Source organism: Crocuta crocuta, unplaced genomic scaffold, assembly GCF_008692635.1.
Source record: "Crocuta crocuta isolate KB4526 unplaced genomic scaffold, BGI_CrCroc_1.0 scaffold675, whole genome shotgun sequence".
Lineage (NCBI taxonomy): Eukaryota > Metazoa > Chordata > Mammalia > Carnivora > Hyaenidae > Crocuta > Crocuta crocuta.
In genome coordinates, this window is record NW_027528796.1 from 2,198,514 (window position 1) to 2,217,667 (window position 19,154).

Genomic DNA, 19,154 nt, shown 5'->3' on the forward strand with positions numbered 1-19,154 from the left:
CAACTCTGTAAAAGTAGCAGAGGCTCCGCACGGTCACACCGTAAGTCAGAGGACAGCGGAGCAGCGCCTCTTCCGTGCTGGCTGGAAATGAAGACCCGTCAGAGCAGAATTCCACATGCAGTAAGACACTCTGCAAAACGGAAGACCTGCTCAGACCCGCAGAAGCCGGGAGGGCCCTCCCCGCACCACCGGAGAGGGGGCACCGCGAGGGGGCTCCGCAGGCAGAGACTCGTCTCTAACTGTGGGGCGCGAAGCCGCAACAGCTGCCCGGGCGGCAGGGACCAGCGCGCAGGCGCACGGCCAGCGGGAGGGGGCTGCAGGGTCTGCGCCACTAAGCGGAAAGCGAGCACGACGCGGGAGCTGTCCTCCTCACCCCCAGATCCCAGTCATTATGGACGTGCTCCAGAGAACTGTCCGTAATAGGTAACAATGGAACCAATGCAAAACAGCAGCAACCCACGGGCTCCTTGTCTGGAAAAACCAAACCCCCCATTCGTGACGTCTTCGAAAGCTTTATCTAGCAATAAAAATGCAAGACTCAGGAAAAACATGAGAACACAAGGCTGAGGGGAAAAACAAGGGCAGAAACCATGGAGAAACAAACCACGTTCCCAGATGTGCGATCACTAGAATTCTTCCCAGCCAACCCGAACTTCTTTGAGGTGATCCCAACCCAAATTCCTCCAGACTCTCCTCTGCTCTTTGTCATGGCTGCTCCGCCGCGCGGGGCTCTGGGACGAGCCGCTCCACGGTGGGGCAGTCCCAGCCCTTGCTCTGCTCCCGCATCTGCTGTCTACACAACGTGGGGGCACAGCCCGCCTGCCCACCTGCTGCGGCACCTGCAGGCTGTGGGTAAGGCGATCGCGTGTCTGCCGGCGGAGGCCAGCGTGCTGGCCGCGATGCACCAGGACAGAGGCTGCACACCCCAGGGGCCTTCCCACGGGGGCACCTGACGCCCTCACAGAAGGGTGGCTGGGGAGCACGTCGGGGGCTCGGTCAGTTGAGCGTCTGACGCGGTTTTGGCTCAGGTCATGATCTCATGGTTTTGTGGGTTCGAGCCGTGTCTGGCTCTGCGCTGAGAGTGCAGAGCCTGCTTGGGACTCTCTCTCTCTCTGCTCTTCCTCCACTTGCACTGTTTCTGTCTCTCTCAAAATGAATAAAACAAATAAACTTATAAAAAAATTATAAGACGAAGAATGGTGGCTGGGACCTAAGAGCAAGCACCCCGAGAGGACCCCGCAGGAGATGCATTACCTTTTATGACTTAGTCTCAGAAGTCACAGTGTCACGGCGTCTGGGTGGCTCAGTCAGTTAAGCATCCGACTCTTGACCTTGGCTCAGATCATGATCTCAGTTCCCGAGTTTGAGCCCCACATCAGGCTGTGCGCTAGCAACGCAGAACCAGCTTGGGATTCTGTCTCCCTCTCTCTCTGCCCTTCCCCCACTTGCTCGCTCACGCACTCTCTCTGTCTCTCTCAAAATAAATTTTTTTAAAAAATATATGTCAAAAAAAAAAGTCGCAGCATCCCTCCTGCCAGTCAGAGGCCCACATGGACCCGGGCTCTCAACGGAGAAGAGTCACGGCCACGTGCAGAAAAGCATGGGGGATGGGCATGTGGAAAATGCCCATTTTGGGAAAATAAATTTCGTACACTAGCAAGGGATTTATTTTAAGAGAACTGATATCAATATGCATAGAAATATAATCATTACAAGCCTGTCCTGGCACAGAACAGACAGCAGTAACAGAGCCAGAGTGTCCAGAATATTGCGCAGACGTGATGCTGGTTTAAATTGAGGTAACATTTTCAGTAAATGGAAAAGAGAGAGAACATTAGGAAATGACGGTGGGCCAACTGGCAAACCCATTTAAGGCAATAAAGTTCGACCTACACCCCCACAGCTCCTGCCACACACGGAAATACCTGGAAGGTATACGGATCCAAGTATAAAGCACAAATTAGAAAATCACTACAAGAAAATACAGGTGAAAACCACTCTTATCTTCAGACAGACAAGGCCTTGCTGTACATAATACACCCGACTCGGAAACCATTTTTTCAAATGACGTGTTTCATTCCATGAAGACCGTAACAGCCACGAGCACTGATGCACTAAGCAATACGTGAGCCACCTACCAAAACAGAGACGGATGATGCAAGAGAAGCAGAAACACACCAATAACAGAGACTCTGACCCGCTGCTGTCCGCTAAGATGGGGTGAGTGGACAGAACATTAAATACAAATGTGACCCAAACAACAGATCAGTAAGGTGGTTCTTCTGGATCCACATTTAACGTTACAACCTAAAGAGCAGAAAGGGGTGCCTGGGGGCTCAGGCAGTTAAGACTCTGGCTCTTGATTTCGGCTCAGGTCAGGATCTGACGGTTCATGAGTTCAAGCCCCGCATGGGGCTCTGTACTGACAGTGCTGAGCCTACTTGGGATTCTTTCTCTCTCTCCTTCTCTCTCTGACCCTCACTGCCCCCCATCTCTCTCTCTCCTGCTCTCTCAAAATAAGCATAAAATATAAAAAAATTAAAATTAAAATATAAAAATTAAAAAGCAGAGAAAATACATTCTCAAACACGTATAGAATACCCACAAAAACTATTAAGTCACAGGGAAAAAATAAGTTTCATAAGGCACAAATATTACAAACAATAGCCTAATCACAATGCAATAAAATTAGAAATTTTAAAACAAACATTTTAAAGAAATTCTTTCTGGAATTAGAAAACTTCATGTTAAACTGTTGGGTAAAAGAGGCAAATACAAACAAAACAAGAGCATTTCTAAAAAATGACTGAATACTGGGATCGAAATTCCTATCTTTAATTTTTTTTATGATTTATTTATTTTTGAGAGCAAGAGAGACAGAGTGCAAGTGGGGGCGGGGCACAGAGAGAGAGGGAGACACAGAATTGGATGCGGGCTCCAGGCTGTGAGCTGTCAGCACAGAGCCCGATGCGGGGCTCGAACTCACAGACCGCAAGATCATGACCAGAGCCAAAGTCGGACGCTCAACCGACTGAGTCCCCCAGGCGCCCCACCACAGAGCATATTTTAAAGCCAAAAAGACCACTTTGCACATCTCAATGAAATTTTATCTTAATTGAAATGTGGAATTTCTAACAAAAATGTAGTTTATCAAAATTGACAAGTGACTGAAACAGACCTATTTCCATAAAAGGGACACAGAAAGGGATCGAGGAGCACTCCCATAGGAAAGCACCAGGCCCACATGGTCTCACGGAGAATTCCACCAAACCTTAGAGACGAGACAGTTCCAGTGCCACATAAATTGTGTCACAAATAGACAATACATGAAAACTTCCAAATTATATTTATAAACGAGTACAGTACCGATGCCTAAAACCCTAAATCAACAAACACTAATTCCACATCAAGAAAATAATACTTTGGGGCACCTGGGTGGCTCAGTCGGTTGAGCGTCCGACTTCAGCTCAGGTCATGATCTCATGGTTCGTGGGTTCGAGCCCCGCATCGAGCTCTGTGCTGACAGCTCAGAGCCTGGAGCCTGTTTCAGATTCTGTGTCTCCCTCTCCCTCTCTGACCCTCCCTACTCATGCTGCTGCTTTCTCTCTCTCAGAAATAAATAAAAAGTTAGGAAAAAAAGGAAAAAGAAAATAATACTTTGACCAAGTGTTATTCATACCAGGAATGCAAGCATGGTTCAATAACAAGAAATGCATGAGTACAATTCAACAGATCAGTAAACTTAAGAGGAAAGACCCACAGGACTGTCTCCAGGGAGTCTGAAAAAGCCTTTAACAAGATTCAAGATGTGTCCCTAATAAAGACCCTTGGGAAACCAGGGGCGGACGGAAGCCCCTTCACGCGCTCGTGGAAGTTTAGTCAGTCGTGCAGCCAGCACCCTCCTCACCGGGCACACAGGCAGGCGTCCCACTGGGGTCCGGGACGAGGCGACGGGTTCAGACAGACAAAGAGAATTAGAGGTGTAAGAACTGAGGCAGAGGTGATGCCGTGATAGGGTATGTGGAAGAGCCCCAGACTGGGGGCCTAGAGAGTTACTGATAAAACTAACTCAAACCTTAAGAGGAGTCAGCAAGGTCAACATCAACCTTGTCGGAAAAAAATCAACAGCCGTCATATACACAAAAATACCCAACTAGAAGACACAATGAGGGAGGAAACCCCATTTACGTAGCAACAGAAAAGTAAAATGCTTAGAAACTTAACAAGAAACAGTTACAGTCCACAATGAAGATAGTACAAAACGCCCCAAAGACACCAAAGTGGGCCTGCACAAGCAGAAAGACGCCCCTCGCCTGGGGTCAGGGCATCTGGGCGCCCGGCCCACCAGCCCGGCAGGGACACACTCCGTGAGCCCAGCGCCACCTGCGAACAGTCCGGGAGGCCTCAGCAGCCGTGTTTCTAGCTGTCGCACGGGTGCAGCGATGCCAAAACTACTTACGTGTGTCAGCCGCGGCGATGCTGTCCAGAGCCACCGTAGATGCGAACATGGGACACGGCTACGAGGAGCCCTGTGGGTGAGGCTCAAATCGGAGGCATGAGAGTCACCCCCGGCCCCTCAGACACAGGCTTTCCCAGCTCTGCCCAACAAGGGGCCAGAGGCATGCCACGCCCGCACTGCCACAGGCCGGGGGCGCGCTCTGCGGAGAAACGGCTGATTCCGGGACAAGGACGGCGAACGCACAAGGACTTTCAGCTGTGCCTGAAAGCTAGAGACGTGTCCCTCAAAAGGACACAGGGCCGGTCTGTGACCCTCCCTGGCCAAATCCGGGAAGACCTGAGCAGCAAGATAAGTAAGGACAGCTGACGACAACGCCTTGGGAGACGGAGGCCCGTGCAGGCTCCTTCCTAGAGGGGAGCACTGGCTGACCCGTTGGGAGGAGCGCGTCTGCAGCCCGGAGTAAAGACCAGTTCAGGAAGAATCATCGCCGGGTGCTCAACCTAAGCAGGAGAGCTGGACGAGGGGCAGGATAATCCTGGGGTCTCAGTGGCCCCTCAGAGACAGCTTATTAGCAGCAAGGGGAGAACAGTAACTGCAGCACGGAGACACCCTGACCACAAGATCAAATCTGACGTTGCCACGGAGCAGCTGTAGAGAGAAGGGGCAGTTAGCACCGGGGGCCGGCACGGCCAGCCCCGTCCATAGGCCTGCTCACGGCGGGGGCCCTGGGCGAGGCCTAGGAACCCGGATCGGGGGAGGGTTGCCACCACCACCACCACCACGTGGTAAGAGGGCCTCCCTGGGCCCGGGCTCTTTGTACAAGTAAGGCTCGTGCTGAATGCCGCTTCCCCTCTGGAGTCTAGCGCTCTGGTACTAGGCAAGCAGAGGGTGCCCAGGAGCCCAGATCCTGAAAAACCCCTGGGTGCTGATCTCTGACAAGCTCCCTGGGGACAACGTCCCCCACGAGATGTCACGCTCCCTGCTGGAGGCTTAAGCCCACCCTGCACACCTGTCTCCACTGGGAAAGGCTATGAAGCAAAATCAGCAAGGGCAAAAGGGTCCAGGCAGAAGCTTCCAGTCCTTTCTTACTACACTTACAAGACACCCCCTGCGCATGCTCAGATTCAGGTGAAACTGCCACGACGTGGAATGGCCTGTGTACGCCGTATACCACAAAATGCTTGTCTTATTATAGCCGAAACAGGCAGGCAGAAATGCCCTCAGGGCCTTCTCTCAGGTCAGGACATGAGAGTTCTGTCAAGAGTGACAAGCTGCCTTCTGGGCTCACATGTACATGACTGCGAAGTACACGTGCGGACTGCGACGTCAGGCGTCACTCGGGCAGTCCCGGAGGGCCCGCTGTACAGGCACCGGGCAGTCCCCTGCCCTCAGAAAGCCTGCACTCCAGCAGGAGGGACCAACGAGCGTCAGAAGTCAAGTAACCATGAGAGCGAACGTGGGCCGTTTGGAAAAGGAAGCTCGGAGGAAATATTAACAACAGCCAGCGGCCATGAGGGCGCAGGGAGCTCACAGGGTCCCAAAACACAGGAAGACTGAACTTGGCGGTGACCAAATGGGCGACGCACTGGACCAGGGCAGAAACCGGGAAGGACAGAGCTAGACGTGTGGCTGAGGAACGGAAGAGAGAGCACATCAAACAGAGCACGTTAAAAAGTCAAGTTGATTAATTAGAGCTGTCCGAACAAAAGCTAAACCCGTGAATTCTCAATCCTATTCCAAGAACTTTCTCACAATTTTCTCCCTACAGAAATACTCACGCAGCACTCCGTCCAATAAATGTGAAGAAAGGGGAAAGTGAGCAGGGCTTTGTTTCCGTCTTTGGGCAGCAGTTCCTCTTTGAATTGGACAAAGTTGGATTCCAGGTGAATCATCTTTGGAGCTCGACCGTAGGACCTATGAACAATTTTTAAAGCGTCACTAAGGAAAATGATGAGTGTTCAGCAGAAAAAAAAGGGAAAAATCCAACAATACTATAATCACATCCATGAGTTTGGAAGTACATTATGCTATAAACCCTGAATTCCAACGATAATATTCTGTCCAGAAAGATTCCATAAATTATCTTAACAAGGCTCAAAATTACGTATGAGTGCTCCCTCTCTATAAAGTCTGTCCTTTCAGGGGCGTCTGGAGGCTCAGTAGGTTGAGCGTCCAACTTCAGCTCAGGTCATGATCTCATGGTTCGTGGGTTCGAGCCCCGCGTCGGGCTCTGTGCTGACAGCTCAGAGCCTGGAGCCTGTTTCAGATTCTGTGTCTCCCTCTCTGACCCTCCCCTGCTCACGTTGTCTCTCTCTCTCTCTCAGAAATAAATAAAACATAAAAAAAAATTGTTTTGAGGTCTGTCCTTTCACTCAGTGGCACACACAGCATCATATTCTATCTAACAACAGGGCTTCTTTGCAACAACACAGACTTCTGAGAAAAACGGCTTTTCCTTGGAGTTTCACTATAAAAACAAGTCTTTATAAAAGAAGAGATTCCCCAAAGTGCAGTTTGAAGGTATGAAAGCTTTAACCTGCGCATATGCTTGTGTGATCACCTGTATGATCCAAAACAGAGGGCGGTCGCTGGCTAAGAGCTGCACCCCCCAACCCGCCCCCAGGGGGGAGGAGGGACAGGGAAGCCGGCGGCGGGGGTGGGGTACAGACACCCGAAGGAGGGCTCTCAGGGCGCGGATGCCAGCGCGCTGCACCGTGCGACAGGTGCCTGTTCCCACCCGCGTATTCACCACCCCTAGAAGTCCTAGAGCTGGATTTTATGCTTTGTCCAGTCTAAGGAGTCTATGTCTAAGAAACTGAAACTAACCACATTTAACAGGGCCAAGCAGACCCCTGAACTGGTGTGTCTTCTACCTGCAGGCTATTTTCCACTGTCCTTCGGGGGACCAATCAATTCTTCTTTTTCCACCCCTTTTCTCTGCTGGTTTGAAAGTTTAACCATCTATTTCTATTCTGCTGTTGGTTACATTTTCATTTTTTAATATGCATACTTTGTTCCTTCGAAGACCCCAGTAAATGTCTATCCTGTCCTTGAACACAAGTACTTCCTTCTGTCTGCTCCTTCCCCACATTTAAAACCTTAGACGTGTTAGTTTCTAAAAGGGCTGACACCGTAGCTTCAGCAAAATATTTTCCCGACTCCTCTGACGGCAGCAGCTTCTTTCGTCCGACGAATTCTGGGTTCGTTTTCCCTCCTGTTGCCGTGTGTCCCTCCACCTTTCAGAGGGGTACGCCGTCCGGTCACACGTGTCTGAGAACGCTCCTGTTTCCTGTCCGTATGTCTTCCCCAACCGTCCCCATCGGGAATGGCACTCGGGAGTCGACGCGTGTGGCCTAGTGCAGCCAGAAGTGACAGATCCCGGCCCCAGCTGGCTCCTGGCCCTTCGAGGGACAAACCTTCTCCGTCCCGCATCAGCCAGGCCCACAGGCAGGGGCGCTGACTCGGCCCCCCGATCTGCACGTGGGTTCCGCTCACACAGACGTCTAGGTTGGAAGGTGTCTTCCACTGCTACGCTGAAGCACGGCAGCCCCAATGCATTTTCAGGGTCGTTAGAGACTAGAGACGGCGCATCTGGTGTCCCGTCCGTCTGTCTTCCTGGCACAGCCTCTGGGTGGCGCTGGTCGGCATTCACCCACTGGACTTTCGGTGGGCTACGCTCCGGATCCGCTGCGGGGGGACGCGGTGCCTGCCCCCCAGTTCTCTAGCCTCTGCTCTGACACCCGTGGCCGTCCCCGCATCCTGGCGTGCCCTCGGGCCCGCACCTGCGCTGTCGCCACTCGGCCCCAGGTGCAGGGCTGCGGGGCCTGGGCTCCCGCTCACCGATGGCTCTCCACCACGCACCTGTTCACGGCATCCAGTAAAGTCCTGGCTTCAAGTTTAGTTACAAGGTCTACTCAATTACCTGTAACTTTTCTTCAGAGCCATATGTACCGACTTTAACGTGTCAAATGGTATCCAGAGGCCTCTCTCTCTCTCTCCCTCAGTAACCAGCGGCTGCCCAGCCCAGTCTCCCCCTCCTCCCCTCCTGTGCTCACTCCACAGAGCCGCTCTAACACACGCTACCACAACCCCAGGCGCTTAACACAACATTAAGTCGCTCACATCTCAGGAGGCCAGAAGTCTGAGGTCAAGGCGTTGGCAGCGCGGGCTTCCTCGGGGAAGCCCCGGGTGAGACCCCTTCGGTCCCGCCCGCCTTCCGGCAGATGGCAACGGTCTTCAGCGGGCTGACCCTCAGGCCAATGGCAGCCCCGCCTCCGCACGGACGTGTGTGTGTGCACCTGTGTCTTCTCCGGACGCCGGTCACAGGACGCAGGCCCCACCATGCCAGGACGGTCCCCTGGCGTCCTCCCACTGGAAAGATCCTTCTTCCAAATACAGTCACACTCACAGCCTCCAGATGGACAGCTTTCGGGCCACAGTTCAACCCACCGTATTCCTCCAACGCCTTGAGAAAGGACGAGACAGGATGTCCACGGTCCAGGACGACCATGAGGCCCAGTTCCACCCGCCCTGCACCCTCTCGACGGCCCTCTCGCAAGCGACCTCCGCCCCTACTGCGGGCTCCCCTCAGTCCTAAGTGTACAGCCCTGTTCACCTGGAGCCAAGCAACGCACTCCGGCTCCGGCAGCTCCATTAACGGGCCTGTCGTCTTCCCGGCACGCTCGCTTCCCCAGCTAAGCCTTCCCAGGCTCTCGGGCAGAACCACAGTCCGGAGTGCCGCCCACACGGCAAGCCTCGCCTGGCCCGCCAGTCCCCTCTCCCCGGCCCGCGCCCCTCGGGAGGCCTCCTGCTCCGACCAGGGAGGCACCATGGGGACAAGCTAGGTCCTTTCCTGGGGCCATCCGGTCTGTCCCTGGACGAAGCCTCTACTCTCCTGCCCGGGGCGCAGGGCTGGGGCCTGAGCTCCGCGACGTGGCTGCACCGGTTCTGACCCCGGCCACTGCTTGCGTGGCAACCCTCCCTGCTCTCTGCGGCGTCGCGTCCACACGGGGCTGGAACTCGCCTGTCCCGTGGAGGTGGGTGGCTGCTCCCGGCCGTGCCGCCTGCTCCTTCCAGCACACTCCTATCCTTGCCCGCGGCAGCCCTGGGCCCTGTCACCTGCCTCTCTGGGAGCCGCCTCTGCAGCCACCCGGGCTTGGCCTTTTCTCCGAGGCCTCTAGCTCGCTTCCAACTCTGGGAAGGTGGGGGTCACCCCTGCGTCACCCCCAGCCCGCTCCATGCCTGCGCCTTCATGCCTCCTCAGGCCTCTCTCCCGGCTCGGGGGGGCTCGGGGACACAAGACACGAGCCCACACTCGATCCACACCGCTTCCCTTGCTCCGTGGACACACCTCTTCTCGTTCCTCTTTCTGGATGTTTAAATAACGTGTTTTAGAAATCTCTCCAAACAGGAATTCCTCCACTGAACCGTTTCCCTCGTTGACAGCACGGGGCCTCCTCAGATGGTGAAGACTTCTCCCACCTTCTACCTGCCCTTTACTTTACATTTAGTAATAAGCACATTCCTCCTAAAGCTACGGTCAGACACAAACACGACACCAGAGCCCGCAGAAAGCCCTGGTGAGTGACACCCAGGAAGCCACCTCACTCCTCATGGTGTCAGGGAGCACACCGGGGTCGGTGAGGAATAAGGCGGCGACAACTGGGGCTGCGTGAGCGTGAATGACAGCCGGTTAACAGCGGATTACCAGAACTAACAAGTCAAAATCCTAACATTTTCCAGAAATCATATCTAATCTTAGCAGAAAGTTTTCCAGTACGATAATTCGAATGTCAACTATCTCTCTGAACAAGTCATGAGATGAACAGTTACCTACAGAAGGGAAAACAGGGCGGCTGATCTGGTTTCCCCCAATTTTTATGTGACAGTTTCCACATACTTTCTCATCCTTCAGAGAAGAGCACAGGAGCGCTGAGCGTGGAGCCCGGGCGCGCGCCTCCAGGGCGCCCTGGCGCACCGGGAAGCATCGGACGCCGTTTCTATATGAGAGGGCCTTGAACCCAAAAGACCTGACTTGTTGCTACCACCCTAAGTCTTGGTGACAAATCAACACGTTCCTTAAAGAGTGAGGCCCACACACCCTGTGACATGTTTGGTTTCGTTATGACACACTTTACAACTTGGGCTTTAACTCTGACTACCTCGCTTGCTCATAGAAATGTCTAAAAAGTGAAGAGGGAGATAAAGCCAAAACTCAAACTTGCCACACCTTCTCCATTCCATCGGCTCCCTTGGAAGCTGCTGGGAAAGCGTGGGATAAATAGAGGTAAATAAATTCTGATCTCCAGCACCTACAACAGGAATAAAGAGAAAGGCAGTTAACGACATTTTTAGGTGCATACGGACAACATGGGCTCTACAATTTATCGGGTTGGTAACTGTAGACAATTTTATATTTAGCAAGATGACATCACAAAACAAGATTGTTCCATACCTTTAAATAACTGATCTCAAAAATAAAAATAAAAATGAGTAAGTAAATAAATAAGTACCTGATCCCCCCTGACGCCCATAACCCAGCTTCCCCCACGCAGAGAATGGGGATCAGAGAAGTGGAGCGCCCTGCCTGAGGCCACAGAGCTAAGGAGAGGGGAGCCGCTTCCTGGGTCTGTGACCCACAGCCATCGCTTTCCTCAACTTCAGGAGAACAGCCACAAATGCCGTGCAGAAAAGGAAACCTCGAGAAGTGAACATGAATTTCTTCAATGGAATAAATTCAATATGCATGTAGATGCTGGCAGGAGCTAAAACGTACAGGGCGCTGTGCAGGCACGTGACACCCGGACCACCGGACAGGCCTCCTCTGCGCTGGCCCTCACTAACGGCTCAGGTTCATGCTCACTGGCAGCGCCCAGGCCGGCGAACGCGGCCCGGCCTCACACCCAGGAAGGCGAGATGCAAAGGGCCAGCACGCTCCGAGCGGGGCCCGGCTGGGAACGGGAGCCCGGCTTCCGCATGCCCGGGTTAACCTGGCTCCCCTCTGAGCTCTAGCAGACCCGGAAAGTCCATTAGCTCTCATAAAATCACAGTATAACCATATCATTCTTAAGCTAAAAAAGAACTTTGATATTTAATATAGATGACTCAAACTCTTATACTCGAGGATCCTCAAACTTTAAGCAAAACCATTATCCAAATTGCTTCTGTATTGATCTTAAGAAAATCATTGGGAATTGATGTGGGCCATTAACACATCTGCTTATTTTGCTATCGTGAACATTCAAAATACAAGACAAGACAAAGAAAAACACGTCCCCCAAACCACAGAAGGGTATGGACTCCCGCTGGGAGGAGCGAGGTTTCCGGGCAGCTGAGCGTGGGGGCGGGGGCGACTGGACACACAGGCGCGACAGCCCGACAGCCCGGCCCGTGCCGCCGCCGCCATCTACCAGCTGAGCGGGCCTGGGCACACCGCCACCCCTCCTGTGCCTCGGAGGACCGTCTGTGAGTAGGAAAGTACGAATACCGAGGGCTGTGGCCACACAAATAAATAACCCTGGACAAGGCCTGACACAAAGTATTTTGGGTTCCTCCTCCTACATTTTTTGTTAAGATTAAAAACAATGTTTATGCTTTACATTTATTCGGCAGCCACCCTGGAAATCATTAAAGAACATACTCAGTTGGCTTCAGACTTCTTGCCTTAGGCTGCCACGCCCATGCCTGTTTAGAAGGTCCCAAGGTTACTGTACACAAATGACTACTCCTTTGCTACGCAGCAGTAAGGCCGACCACACGGAAGCTCTCCCGGCTCACTGGTGTCCACCGTCCTCGCCCCAGGGCCTCCCGTGGACACACCACGACATGTGTACCTGGAGCGGAACAACACAATGCCCCGTACACCCCCCAAGCAAGCTCCCAGGAGAAGCCTGTTATAACAGTAAACTTCATGCAGATGGAGATTATAATTTTCTTACATCCTCTCGTGGAATAAATGTTTAATTTGTGTCCTAAACTTAATTTCAAAAGTTTACAGGTCAACCAGCATGATAACTGTGGGCTCAAATGTGACCAGCTGACCTCGGTGCCTGTTCTGAACAAAACTGTGTCCCCCCACAAAAGCCACGTTGAAGTCCTAACCCCAGCAGCTCTGAATGGGGCTGTATTCGGAGATTAGGTCTCTGAAGAGGCAACTGAATGAGGTCTTTAGGGTCCTCGGGCCCTGATCTGATCCGACTGGCACCCTTCTAGAAAGAGAAAATGTGGACGCACAGCGAGACACCCGGGGTGTGACAAGCTCGCGTGAGACAGGGAGAAGACAGGTGTCCACGGCAAGAAGGAAGAGCCTCAGCAGCAGACCCTCCTGACACCGTGACCTTGGACTCCCTGCCTCCAGGACTGTAAGTTTCAGTTGCTTTGGCCACAAAGGCAGCCCACCCACAAAGACTAACACCTGTGCCCCCCAATTTATATTTGAAGGTCAAGTGCTTCTAACCCATTACTCTACACTGTGGAATAAGAATGGAGAAAAGCTATCAGGATGTTACAGAAGACACACCTATTATCATCATCCTCTTCAACCTTCAGATGGAGGGTGATAAAAACCTGAGATGTCCCTGAAAACAGGCTCTAGGGGCCGGGGCACGAAAGGAGGAAGACAGGAGTTGAGGCATAAAACTCTTCAAGAATGAAATCTCAGCTAATCTGATAGGTAATTAAATTAGCAATATATACTTCGCAGAGTCCCCAAAATAGCCACAAAGTAGAAAACCACAAAGCAGAAAAATCCTTAAGCTTTGAGGTCTAGACTATAAGACGGAGCAACTTCCAAGCTGATGTTTCAACTTTAACCCCATGGGCAACCGAGGGAGAACCACCTAGGATTCAGTTCTTAGTAGCTACCGCGACGCCGGGGGCTCAGTCGGTTAAGCATCCGGCTTCAGCTCTGGTCGTGGTCTCACAGTTTGTGGGTTCAAGCCCCGCGTGGGGCTCTGTGCTGACAGCTCAGAGCCTGGAGCTGCTTCAGATTCTGTGTCTCTCTCTGCGCCTCCTCTGCTCATACTGTCTCTCTCTCAAAAATAAATATACATTTAAAAAAATTTTTTTAAGTAGCTACTAAAAGCAAAAATGAGGCTTAAGACATGTGCTCAAGTTTAGAGAGCCCTGTTCAGGAAATTGCTGTGTCTCTTTTCCCACCCCAAGAGGCCTATTAAAAGAGTAAAGTCAAAGTACTTACTGTAACAACTAAGATCCCTGTGTGTGTGTGTGTGTGTGTGTGTGTGTGTGTGTGTGAGAGAGAGAGAGAGAGAGAGAGAGAGAGAGACAGGAGAGACAGAGAGAGAGAGAGAGAAAGGAAACATTCAAAAGCATCACTAAGGTCAATTCAAAGCATAATCCCATCACCGCGAACCTCTCTCCCTGCGTGTGTGTGACGACACGTATGACCCTGTCCTCGTCATTACAGGGACACATGGAGACAGGAGCGCCAGGGAGCACACAGGGGGCCCCACACCCGCAGGGGTCTCCAGGAGCGTGCAGACCAACACCGCCACCCTCTGCCCCGCCACCCTCTGCCCCAGCCAGGGCGGTGCACCGCAGGACCCTGGCAGGAGGGGGAAGGGCACAGACGCAGGAGCCACTCAGATGTGAAGGGAAACATGGGGACAGTCGCCTCGCTCTGAAGACAGGGCACTAGGCTCTGCACTTGGGGCGCCGCCCAGACCTGCTGAGAAAGCTCAGCTCAGACAGAGTCCCAGGTTTCTGGTTATATGAACCTGTCTTCTTATTTATGCCAGTAGCTAACTGGATTTTCTGATACATGCAGGCAGATGACTGGCCAGGCCTTCATTATTTCCTGAATTACCACTGTGTTCTGAAATGTTTACAAGCATATTATTTATGTGTATTAATCACGTTAATTTACAAGTTCTTACGCTAAAAGCAGATAAGAACTAATTAAACACGGAGGGGAAAAGAATTTAAAAATATGATTTCAGTGATTTAGGTATAAATGGGTCATATATCAACAAACTCACATTTTTCTTATACCTTTAAAACAGAAGGGCTTGGGAAAATTGTAGAGAAAGTACTTAGTAACTTATATCAACATTAAAAAGACACTCATGTGTCCAATTTACAAAACAGAACTACAGCTACAGCTGTATCACTTAGCTTGTAGATGACCAACGGTAAGAAAACAGCTATTTTTGAAACAACTCTAATCTTCAAAGTCGATCATAACTAAAAATAGAACCCGTCAGCTACAGTCTTTTCTGACCCAAGATGCTGTCGCTGAGATGCGAGTCTAACCCAAGAGTAACCGCAGCCCCGATGCCCCGCCCCCACCTGGGGACCCCGCGCAGGCGCCAGGCCGGGCCAGTCACCAGCGGCCCGCACACTCCTACACGGTCTGTCTTACTCTCCGGCAGCCGGAAGGGCGATGGAAACATTCACTTTCAATCATTTTAAGCATGATTTAGGTTAGAACTACAAAGTCACAAAGTTATTTAGTGTCAAAACATTTTTGAAATTCAGATTCTCAATTCTTCTTTTTTAAGTTGATTTATTTATTTTGAGAAAGAGTGAGAGAGAAGGGGAAGGGTGGAGAGAGGAGGAGAAAGAGAGAACCGCAGGCAGGCTCCGTGCACTCAGCTCAGAGCCCGAAGGGAGGCTCGAACCCAGGAACTGCGAGGTCACGACCTGAGCCGAAACCAAGAATCGGATGATTCATCAACTGAGCCACCCAGGCGGCCCAGATTTTCATTTGTCACAACAGACAGCAACTGGAACAGAATCGAGATTAGGTTGACACAGAGTAGAGGACCTCCCGCTTTGTGCAAAAACGCCGCAAACAAGACAAGCAACGGGCGCCTTACCCCCCGAGTCCACGTCCAGACCAAACCGTCCAAGGGGTTCTGTCCGCAGGACGGGATGTTCGCCTCTGCGTGTCAGGAATGCAGGACGTCTCAACTAACACGAGGTACTCTCTTTAACCTAAAAATGTCTGTGCCTACATTCAAAAAGCTATAAATTTGTTGTTGCTGATGTTCCTATAATGTTTATGCAACAGTTTTGAAAAGATTTTAGGACTCAATTATGACGTGAGGATTGAATTTGGCACTCAACGGTCTACAGAAAAAGTAGCATAAATTACCAAATGTGGTTTGAGTACCCGACAGCTATAAATTATGCCTCAGGGGAAACACATGGATGGCTAAATTAGAAGTTACTTTCAGCTGGGAAGGACTCAGCGTTTTTTTTTGTTGTTGTTGTTGTTGTTGTTTTGTTTTGTTTTTTTAATGTTTTTTATTTATTTCTGAGAGAGAAAGAGAGACAGTGCAAGCAGGGGAGGGTCAAAGAGAGAGGGAGACACAGAACCGGAAGCAGCCTCCAGGCTCTGAGCACCCTGACTCAGGGTTTTCATACTTGTAGAATCATCACTCCCCATGATTTTCCCCCAGACATGCGGTGAGGGCATTTGGAAATCTACGTCCCAGCCCTGCTTCCCACGGCCGTGAAGGCGCCCCTTCCACGGCAAGGGCACACATGGGCAAGGCGGCCCCTCGTGTGATCTTAAGTGAGGGGCGCCTGGGTGGCTCAGTCGGTTAAGCATCCGACTTCGGCTCAGGTCATGATCTCACGGTTCGTGGGTTCGAGCCCTGAGTCGGGCTCCATGCGGGCAGCTAGCTCAGAGCCTGGAGCCTGTTTCAGACCCTATATCTCCCTCTCTCTCTGACCCTCCCCTGCTCACACTGTCTCTCTCTCTCTCAAAAATAAATAAAACAAAAAAAATTTAAATGAAGAGATAATCCCACATTATCCCGCTGGGTCCCACTGGGCCAAGGTACTCACAGGAGTATATTCAATGGGGGAGGGGGGAGGCAGAAGAGCCAAAACCAAAGTGTTGGTGCCCTGAGAAGGGCTGAACTGGTCGTTGTTGCCTCTGAAGACGGAGGAAGGGCCGCGAGCCAAAGAACAGGGGCAGCCCCTGGACGCTGGACAGACTCCCCCCTTGGGCCTCCAGAAGGACTCAGCCCTGCCGGCCCCTTGATTTTAGCCCCGTGAGACCCAGACCTCTGACCTCCACGACTCTAAGATAACATGTTGTGTTCTTTTAAAGGCACTAAGTCTATACAATTTGTTACAGACCAAGAAAAATTAAAGCAATTTACAACGCCAATAACAACAAATTCTGCACGCTACCTTTCCTCTGGGGTTATGGGAGGCCCTGCTAGGCTACAGACGGTGTGGCACCAGCTGGGCACTGGCTCCAAGAAGTCAGAGAGGGGCCATCCAGTCACTGTCCGTACACAGACAGCACGGTGGGCCCCGAACAGCCTCAGCCCCGGGCACGCACACGCTCTGCGCTCGCAGGCCGGCCCGAGAAGAGAAGGCCACTCGGCGAATGGAAACCGAGGCCCGAACACCTCCCTAGCCTGCTGCCCATCAAGCAGCTACTGAGCCTCAAAGCTGGGGCTGATTCACCTCCAGGCTCTGCACTCAACAGTCTTCTCTACGGCTCTGGGGGACTTCTCCATTTCTTACTTTATTGAGCTAATGAATCTGTAGAGAGGCTCTGTGGATGCTGCTTGGCTGAACACACAGGTTCCAGGAGACCTTCCATCAACAGTGAACATTTCTGTCATCTGCTTACCAGTTGCCAGCCCTTAAACACGCACAGCTACGAAATCTTAACACCAAGCATAAAAGGATCGGGACTCTATAAGCATGAGAAAGCCGCAGAGAAAAACAAAAGGTTCAGGCAATTTGCAGCTGATGGGTAGCTTCCCTCATAATACTGTATTTTCAAGATCAGTATTTTTACTTGCAGATTTCTTTTGGGTAAAAGACCTTAAATAAAGCTTTAATTCTGTTGATAACAAATATCTCATACAGTATAATTTTTCTTCAAATTCTTCAGTACAATCTTCGTAACGGGAAATAGTAACTTCTCCAATAAAACACAGCTCTCACTCAATCTCAAGCCGCTGAAGACGCCCAGATTATTTTGGCCTGTTGGCAAAGTGGGTGTCCTCAACAATCTAACAGGCGTCTTAACTTAAAGGCATTGATGGGCTCCACCGGCACCAGCACGAACGGGTGGCAGAGACGGAACGGACTGACTCCACGTGAAAGAGTGCCGGGCTGAGAGGCTGAGGGGCCTGCATTTGGAGGACTGTGTCCCCGCCTCTAAGGGCCACCTCGCCGGGACCCTGAAGGCTACCCAGCCGTGGGGCGCCTGGGCTAGGAACCGATGACCAATTTCAAGGCCTTTCTAATAAGCAAGGGATTCGATGATTCTACCTTTGAACAAATCCGTCAGAGGAAATATATAACTTATCTAACCTTTGCTTTATAGGAAAGTCTTCAGGAAGGGCCATCCTTCAGGTGTGTGGCTAATGGAAGCAAGCTACAGTTCGGAGGGGGAGAGCGAGAGAGGGCGAGCACCGTCAGTTACTCTAACGCTGCACGCACCTGCCCACAGACCACACAAGATCAATTGCTCAACAGCTGTTCGCAGAACGGACTTTTTCAAACGGACAATAAAAACGTCCAAGGTCACAGACTGGGAGGTCGTGGCAGCCTGTTGAAGCATGTGTAAAGCACAGTTGTTATACTTCTTGTGTGACATCAGCACAGTAATGAAAATTCATTAATGCTTCAAGCCAGTAGCTCTTTCATGGGGAAACCTAATACCAAATGCATAACCACAGAATACAGAAGCTCTCCCCCGTGGCCCTCCCAGAGTATCTGCACATAAAAGGTTTTCACATTTGGGGGGTGGAGGTGGGGAGTGAGGTTAATGAGAAAGAACAAACAAGATCCAGATGTTACTCAGATTCTAGTAGAAGCCCGGGTTTAGTCTGTCCCGTAAAATCACTGGGCAACTGACCCCTTGTCTCTGTGTATAAACACTGCCCTCCCTTTATCGCAAGGTACTGCTTGGGAAGCGAGTGAGCCCGCCCTCCCTCCCACAGCTCCGCACCACAGAGGCCAAGTTTAAGGAAAAGGGACTCCTATAGTCAACATGATGGGGATGACGGAGAGCTCCCTCATCCGGTCATCAGCTGTCCCGCCAAAATACAAGTCAAGGATGCTGCCACTCCAGCGCTAGAGTTCAAGTACGCCCACTCCCCTCGGCCTGCGACTCTGCCTCTGCCCCGCCCTCGGTGCCGTGTCGTGTGCCCTGGCCTCCCTCCCACGCTGCTCTTCTCCCCTAGTAGCCAGTCTGTAGAACAGTTGCTACCCTGGGTGTGATCGGACGGGAAGAAGTGCAGTCTATGCTACGGTAACCAAGCTGTACACCGCGGGAGGCGGAAAGGAGCCACAGCCAATACGCAGAGACGGATCACAAGATATAAAGTCCCCAAGTCGTCTTCCTTTTCGACGTGAAAGGCAGTTTAGCAAACACCAAGGGCGCCAAAGGTTTACGTGAACAATTCTGACCGGGACAACCAGCCCCTTCTCTAGCACTCGGAGATCAAGCACAACCTAAAACTCAGGAGAGGAAGGAGAAAAAGAAGGGCTGGATGAGGGCATCTAAATAAAAGAACACTGAAGCATCAGCCCTCATCAGCTGACACATTTTTAAATAAAGAAAATGGCGGGGGGGGGCTCAGTCGGTTAAGCCTCTGACTCGATTTCAGCTCAGGTCATGATCTAGAGGTTTGTGGGTTCAGGCCCCACGTCAGACTCCGAGCTGACACAGCAGAGCCTGCGTGGGATTCTTGCTCGC

The 19,154-nt window shown here is 51.7% G+C and overlaps 1 protein-coding gene across 2 annotated transcripts in view; it reads right to left on the bottom strand.

The window, feature by feature from the left end:
• TRAPPC10 (trafficking protein particle complex subunit 10) overlaps positions 1 to 10,764 on the bottom strand; it is a 64,126-nt gene extending 53,362 nt beyond the window's left edge. The window contains exons 1-2 of one of the 2 annotated variants that reach the window (XM_077755434.1): positions 10,689 to 10,764; positions 6,238 to 6,373 (exon numbers count right to left, since the gene is read on the bottom strand). In XM_077755434.1, the coding sequence (XP_077611560.1) occupies positions 6,238 to 6,373; positions 10,689 to 10,702 (150 nt within the window). In that variant the 5' untranslated portion in view covers positions 10,703 to 10,764. Of the gene's footprint in view, positions 1 to 6,237; positions 6,374 to 8,581; positions 8,848 to 10,688 lie in introns of those variants that run through there. The other variant, XM_077755433.1, reaches the window with a different exon arrangement.
• Between the last annotated feature and the right edge of the window lie 8,390 nt (positions 10,765 to 19,154).